General features: G+C 42.2%; 1 protein-coding gene across 2 annotated transcripts in view; it reads left to right on the top strand.

Moving 5' to 3' along the window:
• WBP1L (WW domain binding protein 1 like) overlaps positions 1-15,483 on the top strand; it is a 91,749-nt gene that overhangs the window by 30,736 nt on the left and 45,530 nt on the right. The window contains exon 1 of one of the 2 annotated variants that reach the window (XM_082267517.1): positions 14,166-14,319. The exons of the other annotated variant lie outside the window; for it this stretch is intronic. Within the exon in view, the coding sequence (XP_082123643.1) occupies positions 14,293-14,319 (27 nt within the window). The 5' untranslated portion in view covers positions 14,166-14,292. Of the gene's footprint in view, positions 1-14,165; positions 14,320-15,483 lie in introns of those variants that run through there. 2 annotated transcript variants of the gene reach the window in all.

Here is a 15,483-nt window from a genome sequence, read left to right as displayed (position 1 = left end):
CGATTTGGGATTCCAGCAATTCCGCCCACAATTTTCAAATCCCTAAGTGTGAATGGGGCCTGAAATGGGTTCCAGGTTCCAACTCCTACAGCATTTTCCTCAATCCCTACACAAGAAGTATGAAATATTAAAAAAAAATAAATAAATAAATAAAAAAATGTTGCATGTCATTTTTCACGCCTTATACTATACATATAATTGTATGGTCCGCTTTTTATATATACTAAGTCAATAAACTGCGATGGGGGGCATTAAACGATGATTGCAATGATATGCCAGTCAAATTTGGGACATGTATCTTAGACTGAAAAATGATCTCCAGCTATCCTTGGTGTGTCAGCTTTTATTTCTACATTATGATTCATTGTGATATTTCTTCCTTCAGCATCTTTTCCTGTGCTGTGTAATTAAAGTGGAGACATAAGCTTCATCATGTGACCTGACCGTCTTGTGTCTGGTCATTGTCTTGGAATTCCTCCCCCTCTTTATATGAGGAAATAGTATTGCAATAGTTGAAGTGTCTGCTTCATCATTGCTTACTTGATTAATAAGTGCGCTGAGGTTTGTCAGTGATGCCCTGGCCCTGTTCTTTCCCAACACACATTCCTGCTTGCACGTTTTTTTATTTTCTTAGTTCAGCAGGTGCTCAGTCAGTACCAATCTTGCCTTGTAGTGATGGTGCTTTGTTTGATCCCAACCAAGGAAACAAGTTGTTGGTTGCTCATTCATGTGAGTTTATTCCATTGTGGTCTATAAACCTACTTCTAGGTTAAATGTCATATACCTAAACTGGCTCCAGTATGCATGGGGTGGTAAGGCCATTAGATAGGGGGTCCAGTGTAAGGTCATCTTACTATCTCCATCTCCCGCTAAACCAAAGTCCCGCGATCCCCCCCCTCTGTCAGATGCCGCTTCACCGGTCCCGGTTTGTGAAATCCCCATGGCTTAATTCGTATCATCTTGAGTATACAGAAAAGAGACCTAATTGGTCAGTACCGTCACAAAGGGTGTCATTTGGGGTTTGCTGATAAGTCATACAAATGTAGAAGAATATATAAAAAAAAAGAATATCAAGACCTGTGTGTAATCATCATGTCTCCTCTTCAGTATTTCTTAATTTAGCAGATTAGAAATGGGAACAAGAAAACCGTAATTCGGTACAATCTTTCCATTCAGCACATCATGTGCCACGATGATGGCATGGTGGGAGCAAGCTCAGAAACATGGTATCTGCTGACTATCAACAAAGACAGGGTGGGTATAGACGACAAATTCTGTATGCCTTCTGCATAGGTCCTCCCCAGGTTCAGACACAAAATACATTTTTACATCTCTTAAACTGCTAAAAATACCTGGAGGCTAATCGTAATGGAGGCATGATGTATAGACCAGTGTTTCTCAACTATTTTAAGTCAAGGCACCCTTAAAAACGAAACTAACAGTTTTACAACCACACACGTAGGACACCCGTTAGAGAAGATTATTCTTCCAAAGCAAACACACCTTTGCACACTGGTACTAATTAGTATTCCAGTGTTTCTCTTCTATTTCAGTATCTCTTCCTCATTCAGCTAATTTGACCCCAGAGTCGATTGAGAGGGGCCGGGGTGGGGCAAACAAGGATGCTGTGCAAGGGCCCAACATCTTCCTTATCAACCGATAATTGTAATGGTGCACAATTAAAACTTGTGGCAGGCTTGATCCACCCACTGGCTTATATACAATTTTTTTGGGCAATTTCTAGGCATTTTGCCAAGGCACCCTGGTTGAAAAAGGCTGTTCTAGGCAACAGTTGGTACCTTGCAGAATCCATTGCTTCTAGTCACTTTAGGGGTACTTGCAGTGTGAAAGTTCCTGGTTGTGGAAATGTTGGTATGCTAGTATTGAGGGACTTCTTCATAATTGTTAACCCAGCTTGGTGTAGGAAGAAATCCAATGGGTACCTTTTGACTGGAAATAAGCATAGCCTTAAAATAGGAAGCCACCATCTCTGTTAAGCGACTGAGTCCCTCTGCATTGTTGACGCTGACCAGCAGATGTCACCACTAAGTATTTATTTTTGTTCTTTTTCTGGTTTGAAACTGCAGTTTCCTATTTTTTGCTTAAGTGTCGCTCCTTCTGTTAAATCTCAAGTAAAGACTTTAAATATAGATTTTAGCAAATATTGGTCATGGCATTGCATACATTAATTGAATGAGGTCTATTTAATTTAAATTTTTTTTTTTTTTTTTTTTTTGTCGCTCTTTGTTTATAGCGCAAAAAATAAAAATCGCACAGGTGATCAAATACCACCAAAAGAAAGCTCTATTTGCAAGCGCTTCACTTCCTTGTCAGGCATGTATCTCCGCTGACAAGGAAGTGAAAGGCTCACATAGTTACAGCTAATAGCGGCCACTCCAACCCACCCCCCCGCCCGCTGTCAGGTCAGATCAGATCTCATTCACACATAGTCATAGTCCCGCTGAGCTGACAGGAAGGATCACATAGTACTATGTATTAGCGGCCGCTTGCCCCGCTCGCCCCGCCCTCCTGCCTGGTATGTCCATTCACTAATGCAGAGATCATAGTAACAGGGACGTCATTGAGAGGCGGGCGGCCGGCCAGAGGCGGGACTTTTAAAACCTGCCCTGCGCTGCGCCCTCCTCCTTCCTCACGGCGGCCATATTAATTTCGGCACCGTTAACCCATTATCGGCCGTAATGAGAGAGGCTCATTTTCGGCCGATAATTTCGGTGGCCAAAATTTCGGTGCATCCCTATCAAATACCTTTTTTTAACTAAAAAAATACCCCTATAATACTAATCCATCGCCCTTTACAGAACCGCTATTCTCATACTTACAAGGTGTACAGTATTGGATTTTAGTCAAAATCTTAGTTTTAAAAACGCTGTCTGAGCGCGGCCATCTTGGATGTGGGCATCTGAAGCCGCAGTGTACTTCTTCCTGATTCCAGGGAGTGTTCTGGGAGTTCTTCCTGATTCCAGCCTCCTGGGAGTGATGACAAACAGCTCCCAGGATGCAATGCAAAGGCGAAAGTGATGTCGGTGGCTGCAGTCACAGAGGGGGGAGAAGGAGGAAGTATAATCAAAAATGCCCTGAAAATAAGGTAAGGGACCCCCGAAAAAAAATTTTTGATCAGCATAGCGAGCACTCCAGGAATCACTAAAGTTGCAAAATAGGCCGGAACTCCACTTTAAGCTCCTTGAGTGCAGGGACTGATGTGAATGTACTATAAATGTAATATGTTAAGCTATGTGTAAATTGACAGCACTATATTAGTACCTGTAATAAAAAATAAGTACATTTAAATATACAGAAGAGAAGAATATAGAAGTAAGCAAATTTGTATGTGTGATGCATTGGGTTTTTTTTTTCCAATTTTATTTGAGCTGCAAGTAGTTTTTACAGTATAGAAGCCAGAAGGCCAGCAAAAAAAAAAGTAAGTCACCAGATTTTATTCTTCCGGCATTTTTAGCAATCTAACTCTTGGGATTTTTCAGCCTTCAGTAGGGCCTGTTCACATCTGTGCATTTGCCTGTGGTGTAGCATATGGTTTTCAATGCAGGATGATGCAGGGATGGTTCAAACAGAGTTCTTGTGAATGCTGTTCAAATCCCTCCACTGAATTGCAGTGCAAGGAAAAAAAAATACTGCTCATTTTTTTTTTTTTTTAAATATATTTTTGCACTTTGAGATCCAAAGAAACGAATGGTGCCACATGACTATTGTATGAGCAGTAATGCACAATTGTATCAGTTTGCTGCAGAAAAAAGATCATTGGTATTTTCTCCCTCACTTTGCATGAAGCACAAACAAAGAAATGTGGTGGGGTGGGAAGAACATTCATGCAGTAATGCACATTGTAGACAGACTTGTATATACTTTTATAGAAAGGATCTCTTGTACAAAGTTGCACATTGAAATACGAGGAAAAATTAAAGTTTAAAAGTCAGCTCTACTCTAATCTAGTTGGTTCGGCACCAATAGTATGGCTACCTATACTTTTATGGAAATCCAGTGGTGATATTTCCCTAAAGTAATTTGTGAGGTGTCATCTATCCATGTTCAGTCTGGATAGAATTTGCAGCATCATTGGGCTTTGTTATGGTTGTGGCAGTTGAGTAGAATCATAAAAATTTGGATCATATGATCCTCTATTGAAGTGGAGGATACAAATAGGAAGCTAGTATTTAATTATACTTGCCAGCAACCGCAGGGAATTGAAACATGTTTGGTCAAAGTAACCCTTTATATCACATCTTTTAATTGGTGATCGCACGTTACTGAATGTTAACTCAAGTTAAGTGTTTACCAATTAGAGGCACTGTGACTGGTTGCTGGAACTCCATGAAGATACTTACAGTAACCTTGTTTGTAGCTTATAATTAGCAGAATTCACAGAAATATTCCAGTAATGGATCCTTGATGTAATCATTACATCTGACCCCGCTATCTTAAAGTTAACCTTCCATAAAAAATAATATGGAGACCTTTGCTCTTATCTGGGCCTGCCACACTGGGCTCGGTTCACTAAAAGGTAAAAACTGCATGATTATTTGAATTAAAATAACTCATGCGGTATTTAAAGTGGTTCTAAAGCCTAAACATTTCTTACCTTTTTAATGCATTTCTTTTATCAAGGTAAAAAATGTTTAGTTATCTGTATTCCCCCCCCCCCCCCTCTCTGCTAACCCGAGTCCTCATTCGATCCAGTGCTGTGCATATCTGCAGCTTTTCTCTCCCCTTACTTCCGGGTCTCGCCAGATTGTCTCCCATTACTGTCAATCAAAGCCAGTGATGAGGGGGCGGGGCTTGGGTGTAGGCATACACAAATGCCCCCATGAGAAGCAGCACTGGATGTAGAGGAGGAGCCAGTAGCACCAGCAGGGGACCTGGAGAGAGGAGATTCGGGACCACTGCACAGAGCAGGTAAGTATAGAGAGGTTTGTTTTTTTTTCAATTTACTTTTACAACCACTTTAATTCATGAATGTGCAAATTACAAAAATGGCACATATTAAATACCGCATAAGTGAATTTTTTTTTTTTTTTTTACGGTATTTAAAGCGGAGTTCCGGGCACAGAAATGATTTTTATGCTGAACATACCCCCGGGACAGTCAGGGCTAGCACATTCCACAATGGCTAGCCTCTGATCTGTCCCGGTTCGCACTTACCTTTTAGAAGAAATACTTACTTAGAAAATTTCTTCCACAGCGTTTCCATCTCTGTTGTGGGCAGCTGAAGCCGGCGCGGTCCTCTTCTCTGTCCTCTTCTCTGTCTTCTTCCGCGTCTTCGTGTCCCAGAATGCACTGCACCGGCCCCTCTCGTCACTTCCGGTGCGGCGCCGCATTCCTAAACAGCTTCTGGGCATGCCCAGAAGCTGTTTAGCAGGGGAATGCGGCGTTGCCCGCATATGATGAGCGGGGCCGGTGCCGTCGCATTGATTCCTGGGAGCTATGACGTTTAGCTCCCAGGAATCATCGCGAGGCAGGAAGTGACGGGGTGAGCCGCGGCCGCCGAGGGAGGAAGCAGTCAGAGGTGAGTATTTACGATCTTCAATAAAAAGGTGAGTAAACAAAAAAAATAAAAATAACTATCCAATTCCTTTTCAGGTAAGCTCTACCTAGCGGAGGGGCACAAAAAAAAAAAATCGTTTTTGTGCCCGGAACTCCACTTTAACACGTTTTTTACAGCATGAGCTGCAGTGGTATTCCCATCATTGCTAAAATGTGACAGTTCAGCTCAGAGCTGCTGGGTTTTAAGGAGACGGCACGGCACCTGGTGACATCCTATCTACCATGACTTACCTCTGCTGTCAGCAGGGAATTTCCGCTGACAGCAGAATGTAAACAAAGTCCGTACCCCCCAGTCCATACCAGACCCTTATCTGAGCATACAGCCTGGCAGGCCAGAAAAGCAGAGGGGGCGGTCTAGAGCATGCAGCCCCTTCCCTCAAACCTCCCCGGAACTATATGGGCTACATGCCCTCAACATGGTGGGGGGAGGAGGTGGAGTGGAGGACAAGGGCTCCTTCCCCACAACCCTGGCCCGGTGGTTGTAGGGGTACAGGTGGGGGGGGGGGTGACTAATCGGAATCTTGTGGCCGCCAATGTGAATGAGTAATGGAGTACATAGTACCCCTACTCATTCACCAAAAAAATGACTAGTGTAAAAAAAAAAAACAGCAGACCGTCTTTCTAGAGTCCTTTTTTATATTAAAAAAAAAAAAAAAGTCCCCAGATTCATCGTCGACATTTGACATGCCACTCTTTCTGGCATCATTGACCCCACCCCCATCAATGACACCACAGGGTGTCCTGCCTCCTTGTGATGTAATTGACCCGGCCCCTTCATTTACTTAAATAGCTTAAGGAGCCAAGTGTTGGGAGCGGCTTTTTTCCTGCTTGCGAGTGGCCAGTGGTGTTCATCGTGATTGAACAATGGATCTACATCAAGACTTTATTAAAAAAAAAATCAGTCCTACACTTTTTTTTTTTTTTTTTGTGAGAATGAGTAGAGGTACCCCATTCTCATTCACATGGGGGGGACTGGGATCTGGGGGATCCCTTGTTAGAGGGGGGCTACCATATTCTGATGCGTTACCCACCACTGCACCCCTAAAACCACCAGGCTAGGGTTGTGGGGAAAAGGCCCTTGTCCTTTTCAATATGGGGACAAGGTACTTTGGGGGAAGGGGACTCAAAGACAAATTTTTTTTTTTTTTTTTTTTTTTTTATGTATTCTGCTGTCCACGTGGAATCGGCTGTGCTTTTCTATATAAAACATTTCCTGTAATATTTATTTCTTTTGTGTTCTTGTTATATGGGAGGCCATAGTTATACTTTTAAAGGAGTTGAAAAGTCTCAAGGTTTTTCACCTTAATGCATTCTATGCATTAAGGTGAAAAACCTTTAGTGCTGCAGCTTTCCCCTAGACACCCCCCCCCCCCCTTATTTTAACCTGAACCCAATCGTTCCAGCGATGAGCACAAGCCCAGTAGCTCCAGCTGCTGTCTCTGGTCCTCATTGAACAGATTGATAGCAGGAGCCATTGGCGTGCGCGTGCCCTCATGGAAAGCGGCTCTCTGTGGGGGCACGCCAGAAGAGGAAGATCGGGGCTGCTCTGTGCAATACCCCTGCACAGAGCAGGTAGGTATAACATGTTTGTTGTTTTGCAAAAAAAAAACAAAAAACCTTACAATCACTTTAACACATCGTTCCCTTCTCTGCATATAAAGGAAGAATTGGTTTCTGCTGTGACCGAGTATGGCTCCGGCAGCCAGAAGAACTTGTCGCCACCCAGGTGCACAAGGGTAAAATCGGGACACAAATTATCACCCATAAATATGCACAGGTGAAGTGTGTGCATTTAAATGTGGATGTGTTTGTTTATGTACTCCCACGGGTTCATGTGTACGTAATTTGTTCCACATGGGTGCAGCGTCACGTGTATAGAGCAGCTGCATGGTCAAGTGAAAAACACAGTACATCACTGATAAACACAAAAGAGTGGCATTCATAGGCAAGTGTATTTTCATCAGCAGTTTCTTATTGCCTCAAAGCACAGAATTACTGATCTAACCGGTTTCATATCCTCCTTTAAACCCTGATAGGTTCCTCACTTGTCTTATTTTGTTGCTTGAAAAACAATGTTGTGTCTCCCTGCATTCTCTTTACCGTGATCAGTAATCCATGTGGTCACCCTTGTTCTTACCCTCGCTTCCTCCTCTGTAATGACATGATTTGTATTTACTAACTGCATCTGAATGTTTGCACTTGAGAGTTGAAGAGATATGTGCTGGAAATTAATATTGGTAGTAAATTAACGTACGCTAGGAATTACAGGTGCATCTCATAAAATTGGAACATCATAAAAAACTTAATTTCAGTAATGCAATTCAAAAAGTGAAACTCCTATTTTATATAGATGCGTTACATACAGAGTGATACATTTTGAAGCATTTATTTATTTTTTAATTTTGATAATTATAGCTTACAGCTAGTGAAAACCCAAAGTTCAGTATCTCAGAAAATTAGAATATTGCATAAGACTAATAAAAAAAAAAAAAAAAAAAAAATTTTATAACAGAAATGTTGGCTTACTTAAAAGTATGTCCATGTACAGTATAGTATGCACTCAATAATTGGTTGGGGCTCCTTTTTGCATGAATTACTGCATCAATGTGGCATGGCATGGAGGTGATCAGCCTGTGGCACTGCTGAGGTGTTGTGAAAGTCCAGGTTGCTTTGGTAGCAACCTTCAGGTTTGTCTGCATTGTTGGGTCTGGTGTCTCATCTTCCTCTGAAAATACCCCACAGATTCTCTATGGGGTTTAGCTCAGGCGAGTTTTTTTTGGGAATCAAGGTCCGAGTCTGGAGTAGAGGGGCACAGAATCCAAGTTGTATGAGGTCCAGTGTGAGGTTTCCACATTCAGTAATGGTTTGGGGAGCCATGGTGTTGGTCCACTGTGTTTTATTATGTCCAAAGTCAGTACAGCCCTACCAGGAAATTCTAGAGCGCTTCATGCTTCCCTCTGCTGACCAGCTTCATGGAGATGCTGATTTATTTTACAGAAGGACTTGGCACCTGCCCACACTGCCAAAAGTACCAATACCTGGTTTAATGATCATGGTATCACTGTTATGATCTGCCTGCAAACTCGTCTGAACTAAACCCCATCGAGAATCTGTGGATTATTGTCAGTGGAAGATGAGACACCAGACCCAACATTTCAGACGAGCTGAAGGCCACTATCAAAGCAACATAGGCTTTCATAATACCTCCGCAGTGCCACAGGCTGATTGGCTCGATGCCACGCCGCATGGATGCAGTATTTCATGCAAGAGGAGCCCTGACCAAGTTTTGAGTTCATATTATACTGTTCATCTGTTCATGGTCATACTTGTCAGTAAGCCAACATTTCTGTATTAAAAATCTTCTTTTTTTTTTTTTTAATTTTTTTTTATGGTCCTATGTAATCTGATTTTCTGAGACACTGAATTTTGGGTTTTCACGAACTGAAAATTTGAGATGCACCTGTAATATACGATGCAAAGCATACCTGTGCTTTGCTCCTTCAAGGCAACAGAAGCACCTACTTTTCTTTTACTCCCACCATTTTGTTCAACACAGAAGTCCAAAGACAATATATGGTCTTTTACACCTTCTGATGGCATTGATTGAAGTCTTTAGACACTTAGCTTACGGAGGGCATTTATTTTACTCCTGGCCACAGAACAGTGCATCATGGAGCCTGCAATAAAATGAAGCTGTTGCTTTTCGGCGAATACCAGATAATTTTTTTTTTTAAACAAATTTTATTGTGAATTTTTCATACCAGATAATTTTAAAGCAAACCTGTCAGAGGAATAGAGACTGTCATTCCTGCTCTTCTGACTTGGTTGGTATCCTGCCATAGAAGTATGTATAGGGCTCTGTGGAGGATGTTGCCTGTATACTGCAAAGGGGGTCGGACTCCTTATCTATGGTGGCTGCGGAGGGGTCAAACTGTATGGAATTTCTGTAGGGGGGTTAACTTATAAATTGTTTTTAAATCAAAACAAGGCGAGATACAAAATATATTCCCAAAGCTTTCCTGTTCTTTGTTGTATTGGGTACTCTACCCCGGAACTAGCACAGCCAGGTTGCAGCCAGCAGTGCTCGGTGGCTGCCATTGCCATGCATGTTAATAGCCCTTCCTGATCAGCTTCCATTTGAAAAGTCTCTAAAACAAACTGAAAAAAACAGCAGTCTGGTAATACAGAACAGGAAAATTGAGTTTAACTTTTTAAAGAGTAACTCCACGTTTGTTTAGGGGGGGGGGGGGGGAAATATTGCCCTCTAGGTGATCTATATACATTGCAAGTATTTTAACGGACTTTGTTGCAGAGTCCTACCCTTTGTTATCCTGTAGAAATAACTGTTTGTCTGTGTCCATGTACAAAGTGAATCTGTATAGTAGTGGTTTTTTTAATTATCAATCAGCTGCTGCACCTGCGGGGCTCTAGTGAGGAAAACTGCAGGGTCTGCATCCCTTTAGACATGGGGGCTATTTCACCACAAATGCAATTTTCGTTGCATGGGATGCTCAAAATCGAATGTCTATCCTAGTGCAGGCATCTGGGAAAATCAGTAAGCCAATCGCACAAGAAAGAGACACCATCTGTCTACAGAATGCCTCCAGGTTGCCATATTGCATTTTACAGAAAAATTACAGTCCTGCAGATTGGAAAGGTGTGTGGGTTTTTCTTTTTTTTTTTTTTTTTTTTATACCCTTCAATTACAAATATTCTAGTATGCTATATTCTAAACCTTTTTTGCTTTTTATTCTATCTAATCTATCTTCCAGTCTTTTCATGGATTGCATTGATATGGGAGATTTTTTTCAGGTTTCCTAGGAGGTTGCATTAATTTCTCAGCAAATGTTTTGTTAGGAATAAGGTAAAGCCTTGTGACTACACCATTGGTTGGGTACATTTTGATGTATTTGAAAACAGAATACTTCTCAAGTCAAGCAGGATTCTGTTTATGCTCCTTACAGCCTGCCTGTCTCCGAATGTTACAATATTACTAGTTTCTGTTGTGGAAAAAACAATGTCTGTGTTCTAACAAGCCCGACTGATCAAGATCTCTGCCTTCAGAAGCGATTGTTATCAGTGGCTGTGGATCTGACCCAAGAGAGGCAGTATGGGTGTGCTTTATCACGTTTAGAAGGCCGTGCCATTTACTTCTTTTCAGAATTTAGTATATATAATTTTTTTATTATTCAAGAATAAATGTCTACAATGTAAAAAAAAAATTCCAGGCAGAAATATAAAAAAACTCTTTAAAATTAAAAAAAAATTTTCTTTTTTTCTTAAAATAGTTTCTTGGCTATGATGCTGGTCAGTGTCTTGAATTCTGAATTTGGATTTGGAATCACTCTGCATTTGCTTGCTGCAGAATAAAAAATAAATCTAATTCTAATCTGAGCACGGTTTGTAACACTGCCCCCAACTGGCTGATAAGTCACCAGTTATCAGTGCTGTAAAGCAGCTCCAAGTCTATTACTTGCCTCATGCTGGGTCAGTAAAGTTGAACAGATTTTAAAAATGCCCCAAAAACATATTAAAACCCTCCGTGTACACATGCATGCATTAGATGTGCACACATATGAAACAATGTGTGTCCTACATTGTAGGTGTGCTTCATTCACGGTTAATGCAAAATTAATGAGCTGCAAATTATTTTAAAGCTTCTTCTATACCAGCCTTTTTCACAACTGAGGAATCCTTGAAAAAAACGTTCTAGTCTCGAAGAACCCCTGCTAAAAATGACTAGATCTACAAATCATGATACATTAGTATTAGCATCTTATACATTTGCAGTAGGGTTGTGGTCTTTGGGAAGAATTACCCCTAGATAGATAGATAGATAGATGGATAGAAAGATCAATGCTGCCACTGGGAACTAGGCAGAAATTGCTTGTGGTTTAAGGAACCCCTAGCAACCTTTGGAGGAACCTTAGGGTTCCATGAAACCCTGATCTATAGACTATTTTGGGGACTATAGATTTTGCAGTTTCACAAGCTTGCAGTTTTAAGACCTGACATGTTTGGTATCCACTTGCTGTTTGGGACAAGTTTGACATTTTTCACACAGGGGTTAAAATCTTTTCTCTTTCGTTCATTGACGGACACCGCTCCAGAATCTTCTTGACCATTGGGTTATGCGGAGTAGGACACTAGGCAGGAAAAAGCTTTACCACGCCTATGGGGCAGTCCCATGGGATATACTCCCACTACCTGCTATAGCAGTGGTTCTCAACTCCCAGTCCTTGGGACCCACTAACAGGCCAGATTTTAAGTATTACCTTGGGGAGATGCAGACTAGAATACTGCAATCACTGAGCAGCAAATGAGATCACCTGTAATGTAATTCTAGTTATCTTGCAAACCTGGCCTGTTAGTGGGTCCAGAGGACCATAGTTGAGAACCACTGTACTATAGGCACTCCAGGTTTTTTTTTTTCCCCTGCCTAGTCAGGAGTAAAGACCTAGTTCCTTTCTTGGATCTCTGGTCCTAGCATTTTTTCTTTTTTAAACTAATTTTTTTTTCTCTTTTATAATTATGTTCCTGTGAGAAATGCAATCAACTGTCGGACTGGGCAATGCAGTGGATATTCTAGATGCTTACGGTCTCCCCAATCCTACCAGCGAGCGTGACCTGATCTCAGCTTTGTGCTAGGTGGGTCACAATATAGCCCCACTGGACGAGGGCCCGGCTGGCGAGTTAAACCTCTCATGAGGACACTCAGATCTGGTCCATGACCTAAGTCGCAGCGTACCTCTGGCCTGCGGCACCCCCATTCCAAGATAGTGCGGTGGTCCACCTGGAGTGGTGATCACCCGGTTCCATTGTGTGGTAATTAGTATCCCCCCCCCTCTCTCCCTTGGTGGTGTTTCGGGGTGGACTTGGGACCCTCCCTGGGATGGTTCGAACCCCCGGGTTCCCCTCCATCCCCCCCAGGCCCTCTAAACAGTCACTGTGGGTCTTCTGGCCTCCCTTGGATGCGTTAATCTCTAAGCTGTCCGTGACAGCGGTGGTGCTTCGGCGCAGGATATGGCTGAAATGCTGGTCTGTGGACCAGACTATTCAAGAAGGCCTTTATCTGATCTTCCCTTTGTGGGGGGATCAACCTGTTCGGGTCCTCCCTGGATGACATTGTTCAGCAGGATTTCAAGACAAGGGATCTAAGTCTGTAAGTACCTCCTCTGGAGGTTCCAATAGGACCTGGTCTGGTAAGCCGAGAGCGGGTCCTTCCGTACCCATGGACCTCCCTGATTCAAGACAAGTGGGTCCAGGAGCTTATTCGGGCTGGCTACAAGATCGAGTTTTGGGCTTATCTTTCAGAAAGGTTTTTTTTTTTTTTTCCCTTCCTACCTGTGTTTATCCCCTGACCGCCTGCGAGGTCTCTTCAGGGTGATGAAAGACTTGCTACTACAAGGAGTCTCAGAATCAGAACGTTTTTCTCATGGGTTTTATTCAAAATCCTCATCGCTTCTGGCTTCATTTGTCACAGAGGACATGGTGGAGGAGCAGATGTTCCTCAATCTCCTCTGTGGGCAGCCTTACCCAACTGCTTCCAGTGGTCCTGGGCTATCCCATTCCAGTGGCGATGGAAGGCGAGGAGGCTTCTGCAATGCTTCAAAATTGGGTTTTAATTTTTTTTGTAAGCTGAAATTTTAAATATGTATTTTTTTACTGAAAATACACCTTTTTACTAATATGTGTCCAAAAACATGTACCTGCCAGGATTTTTATTCGCCAGGGTCTAATTTTCAGGTTTACATTGTGCCTTTTTTATATGTGTGCAAAAAAACTAAATTTTGGCAGCAAAAGGATTAAAGCTGAATGCCATCCCCACATTGTTTGTCACAGCATAGAGAAACAAGACATCCCCTAGGCCTGAAATAACGTATGTATAAAACAAAAAAGTTTATGTAAAATGTTAATCGGCATGTTGATTTGGGGGGGAGACCATAATGGGGTACACACACATTAGTAGAAAATCTGCCGAAAATTCCCGTCCGAGGTAAAATCGTACAATTTTCGGCTAGTGTGTACACAACTTTCATGTCGACATTTTTCAATTAAAAAAACGGAGGGACAAACACCAAAATTTTTATCATCCGTCCCCAGCACGACCAATTTTCGTTTAATGTGTATGCAGTACATCTGCGAAAATCGCATATGAAAGACTGCGCATGAGCTGAAGTGGCTGAAGACCCGGAAGTCTAGGAACGAACGTCCCAAACAAAAAAAAAAATCGGACGAGAAATTTCGTGAACATTATGCTCTGTCAACTAAAAATGGCTATGACCGCTGAGCATGAGAGAGCAAAATCGGAGGATATTTTGTTAGATTTTCGTCAAGTGTGTGCGAGCCTCAAGGAAGGCAATATATATGCAGATTAAAATTCATCTTTTTAATAGACTGCCATTAACGCTTTCATAAATTGGTGATTTTAGGGAACTAATGTAGGTTAAGTTGTCCTGGCCCTCAAACTGTTAACTGTTTTGGCCTGTGAAGTGATGTCATTTCCAGCTTGGCAGCCGTCTCAGATTTGTCATGGTAGGGAGGGGGTACAGCTATTGCATGCTGTGTCCCGGGACCCTGTTTACTTAATGTTCCCTGCCAATAAAGGCCTTGTTTAAATAGGACGGCAGCACGGCTGCCCAGCATAGATGAGGAAACATTGCGGCTGGAGCTCTTTGTCAGATGAAACGCCGCTGTGGAGAATGAGCCTGCAGGATGCCTTTTCTTCTAGGCCTGAGACAGGTAAGGCCCCCCCTGGACGACAAGCCTGTCGGTTGAGGAAGCCGTCTGGGTGTCCCAGGGTCGGTCACTAGGTATTTAGACTTCAGAGAAGTTAGTACAAAGATAGTACAGCAGACAGACATGTGCATGGCTGCCTCGTGTCTGCCTGAACGTTCTAATGCTCATCATGGACTTTGTCTGTTTAGGACAGAAATAGACTTTTTGTAACGGACAGCTGAATCCGAGACCCATAGGGCTTTCCGAATTGATTTGCCATGAATTTAAAATGTTTGGTCTCAATTTGTGAGACTTTGTTTCCATGAAATGGTGTAAAGGGAAAAGATTATGTATACAAGAGCATTTTTTGCAAGCAGTGCAACTGTTTTCATCCATATTAGGCTCTTGACCATGTATAAGCCATTATTAATGTTCAAAGTTTAAATATGTCTGCTGAAATATTGATTGGCAGGGATAGTTTGGCACAGGTTGTGCCATCTGCACCCAAGGTATAGAGCGGTACTGGGTTGCCTGGCCTGCCTATGTAGGGGCAATTAAATTCAGGCACTATAAGTTAACGAAGAAAGTGGTCACCAATGTGGAAAGTGCAGTAGCCAATTGACTCATTTGTAGTTTATTCATTGATAGAGTTCTGATTGTTTGTTTTGTGTGGGATACCACACTATACTTTATTAGGCTAAGGCAGTGTTTCTCAACCTTTTTTTAGCCAAGGTATCCTTAATTATTATAATCTTGAGGCACCCCATTCTAAATGTAAAATACTAACCTCTTAGTTTTACATAATGCAGCAACGTCCACATACGTAGGACACGCAACGTTAGGGGTGATTTATTCTTCCATAGTATATACACTCTGGTTACTGACTTGTTTTCAAACACTTCTTTTCTCCCTCATTCAGCTAATGTGACCCCAATGATGATGGAGATGGGCAGAGGATGGGCACACAAGGATGCTGTGCAAGTGCCCGACGACCTCCCTATCAACTGATGACATCATTGGTTGTTAGGTTGCCGGCAGCTAGAAGGCTGCAATGGTGCACACTGAAAATCTGTGACTGTTGGGGTTATTTACTAAAACTGTAGGATGCAAAATCTGCTGCAGTTCTGAAAGCGGTAGTATACCACTTTTTTGACTTTTAACTACAGGTAAGCCTATTATAAGGCTTAC

The sequence above is a fragment of the Pelophylax lessonae genome (genome assembly GCF_965119305.1).
Source record: "Pelophylax lessonae genome assembly, chromosome: 9".
NCBI classification, from domain to species: Eukaryota; Metazoa; Chordata; class Amphibia; order Anura; family Ranidae; genus Pelophylax; species Pelophylax lessonae.
This window is presented reverse-complemented; position numbering and strand designations above follow the sequence as displayed.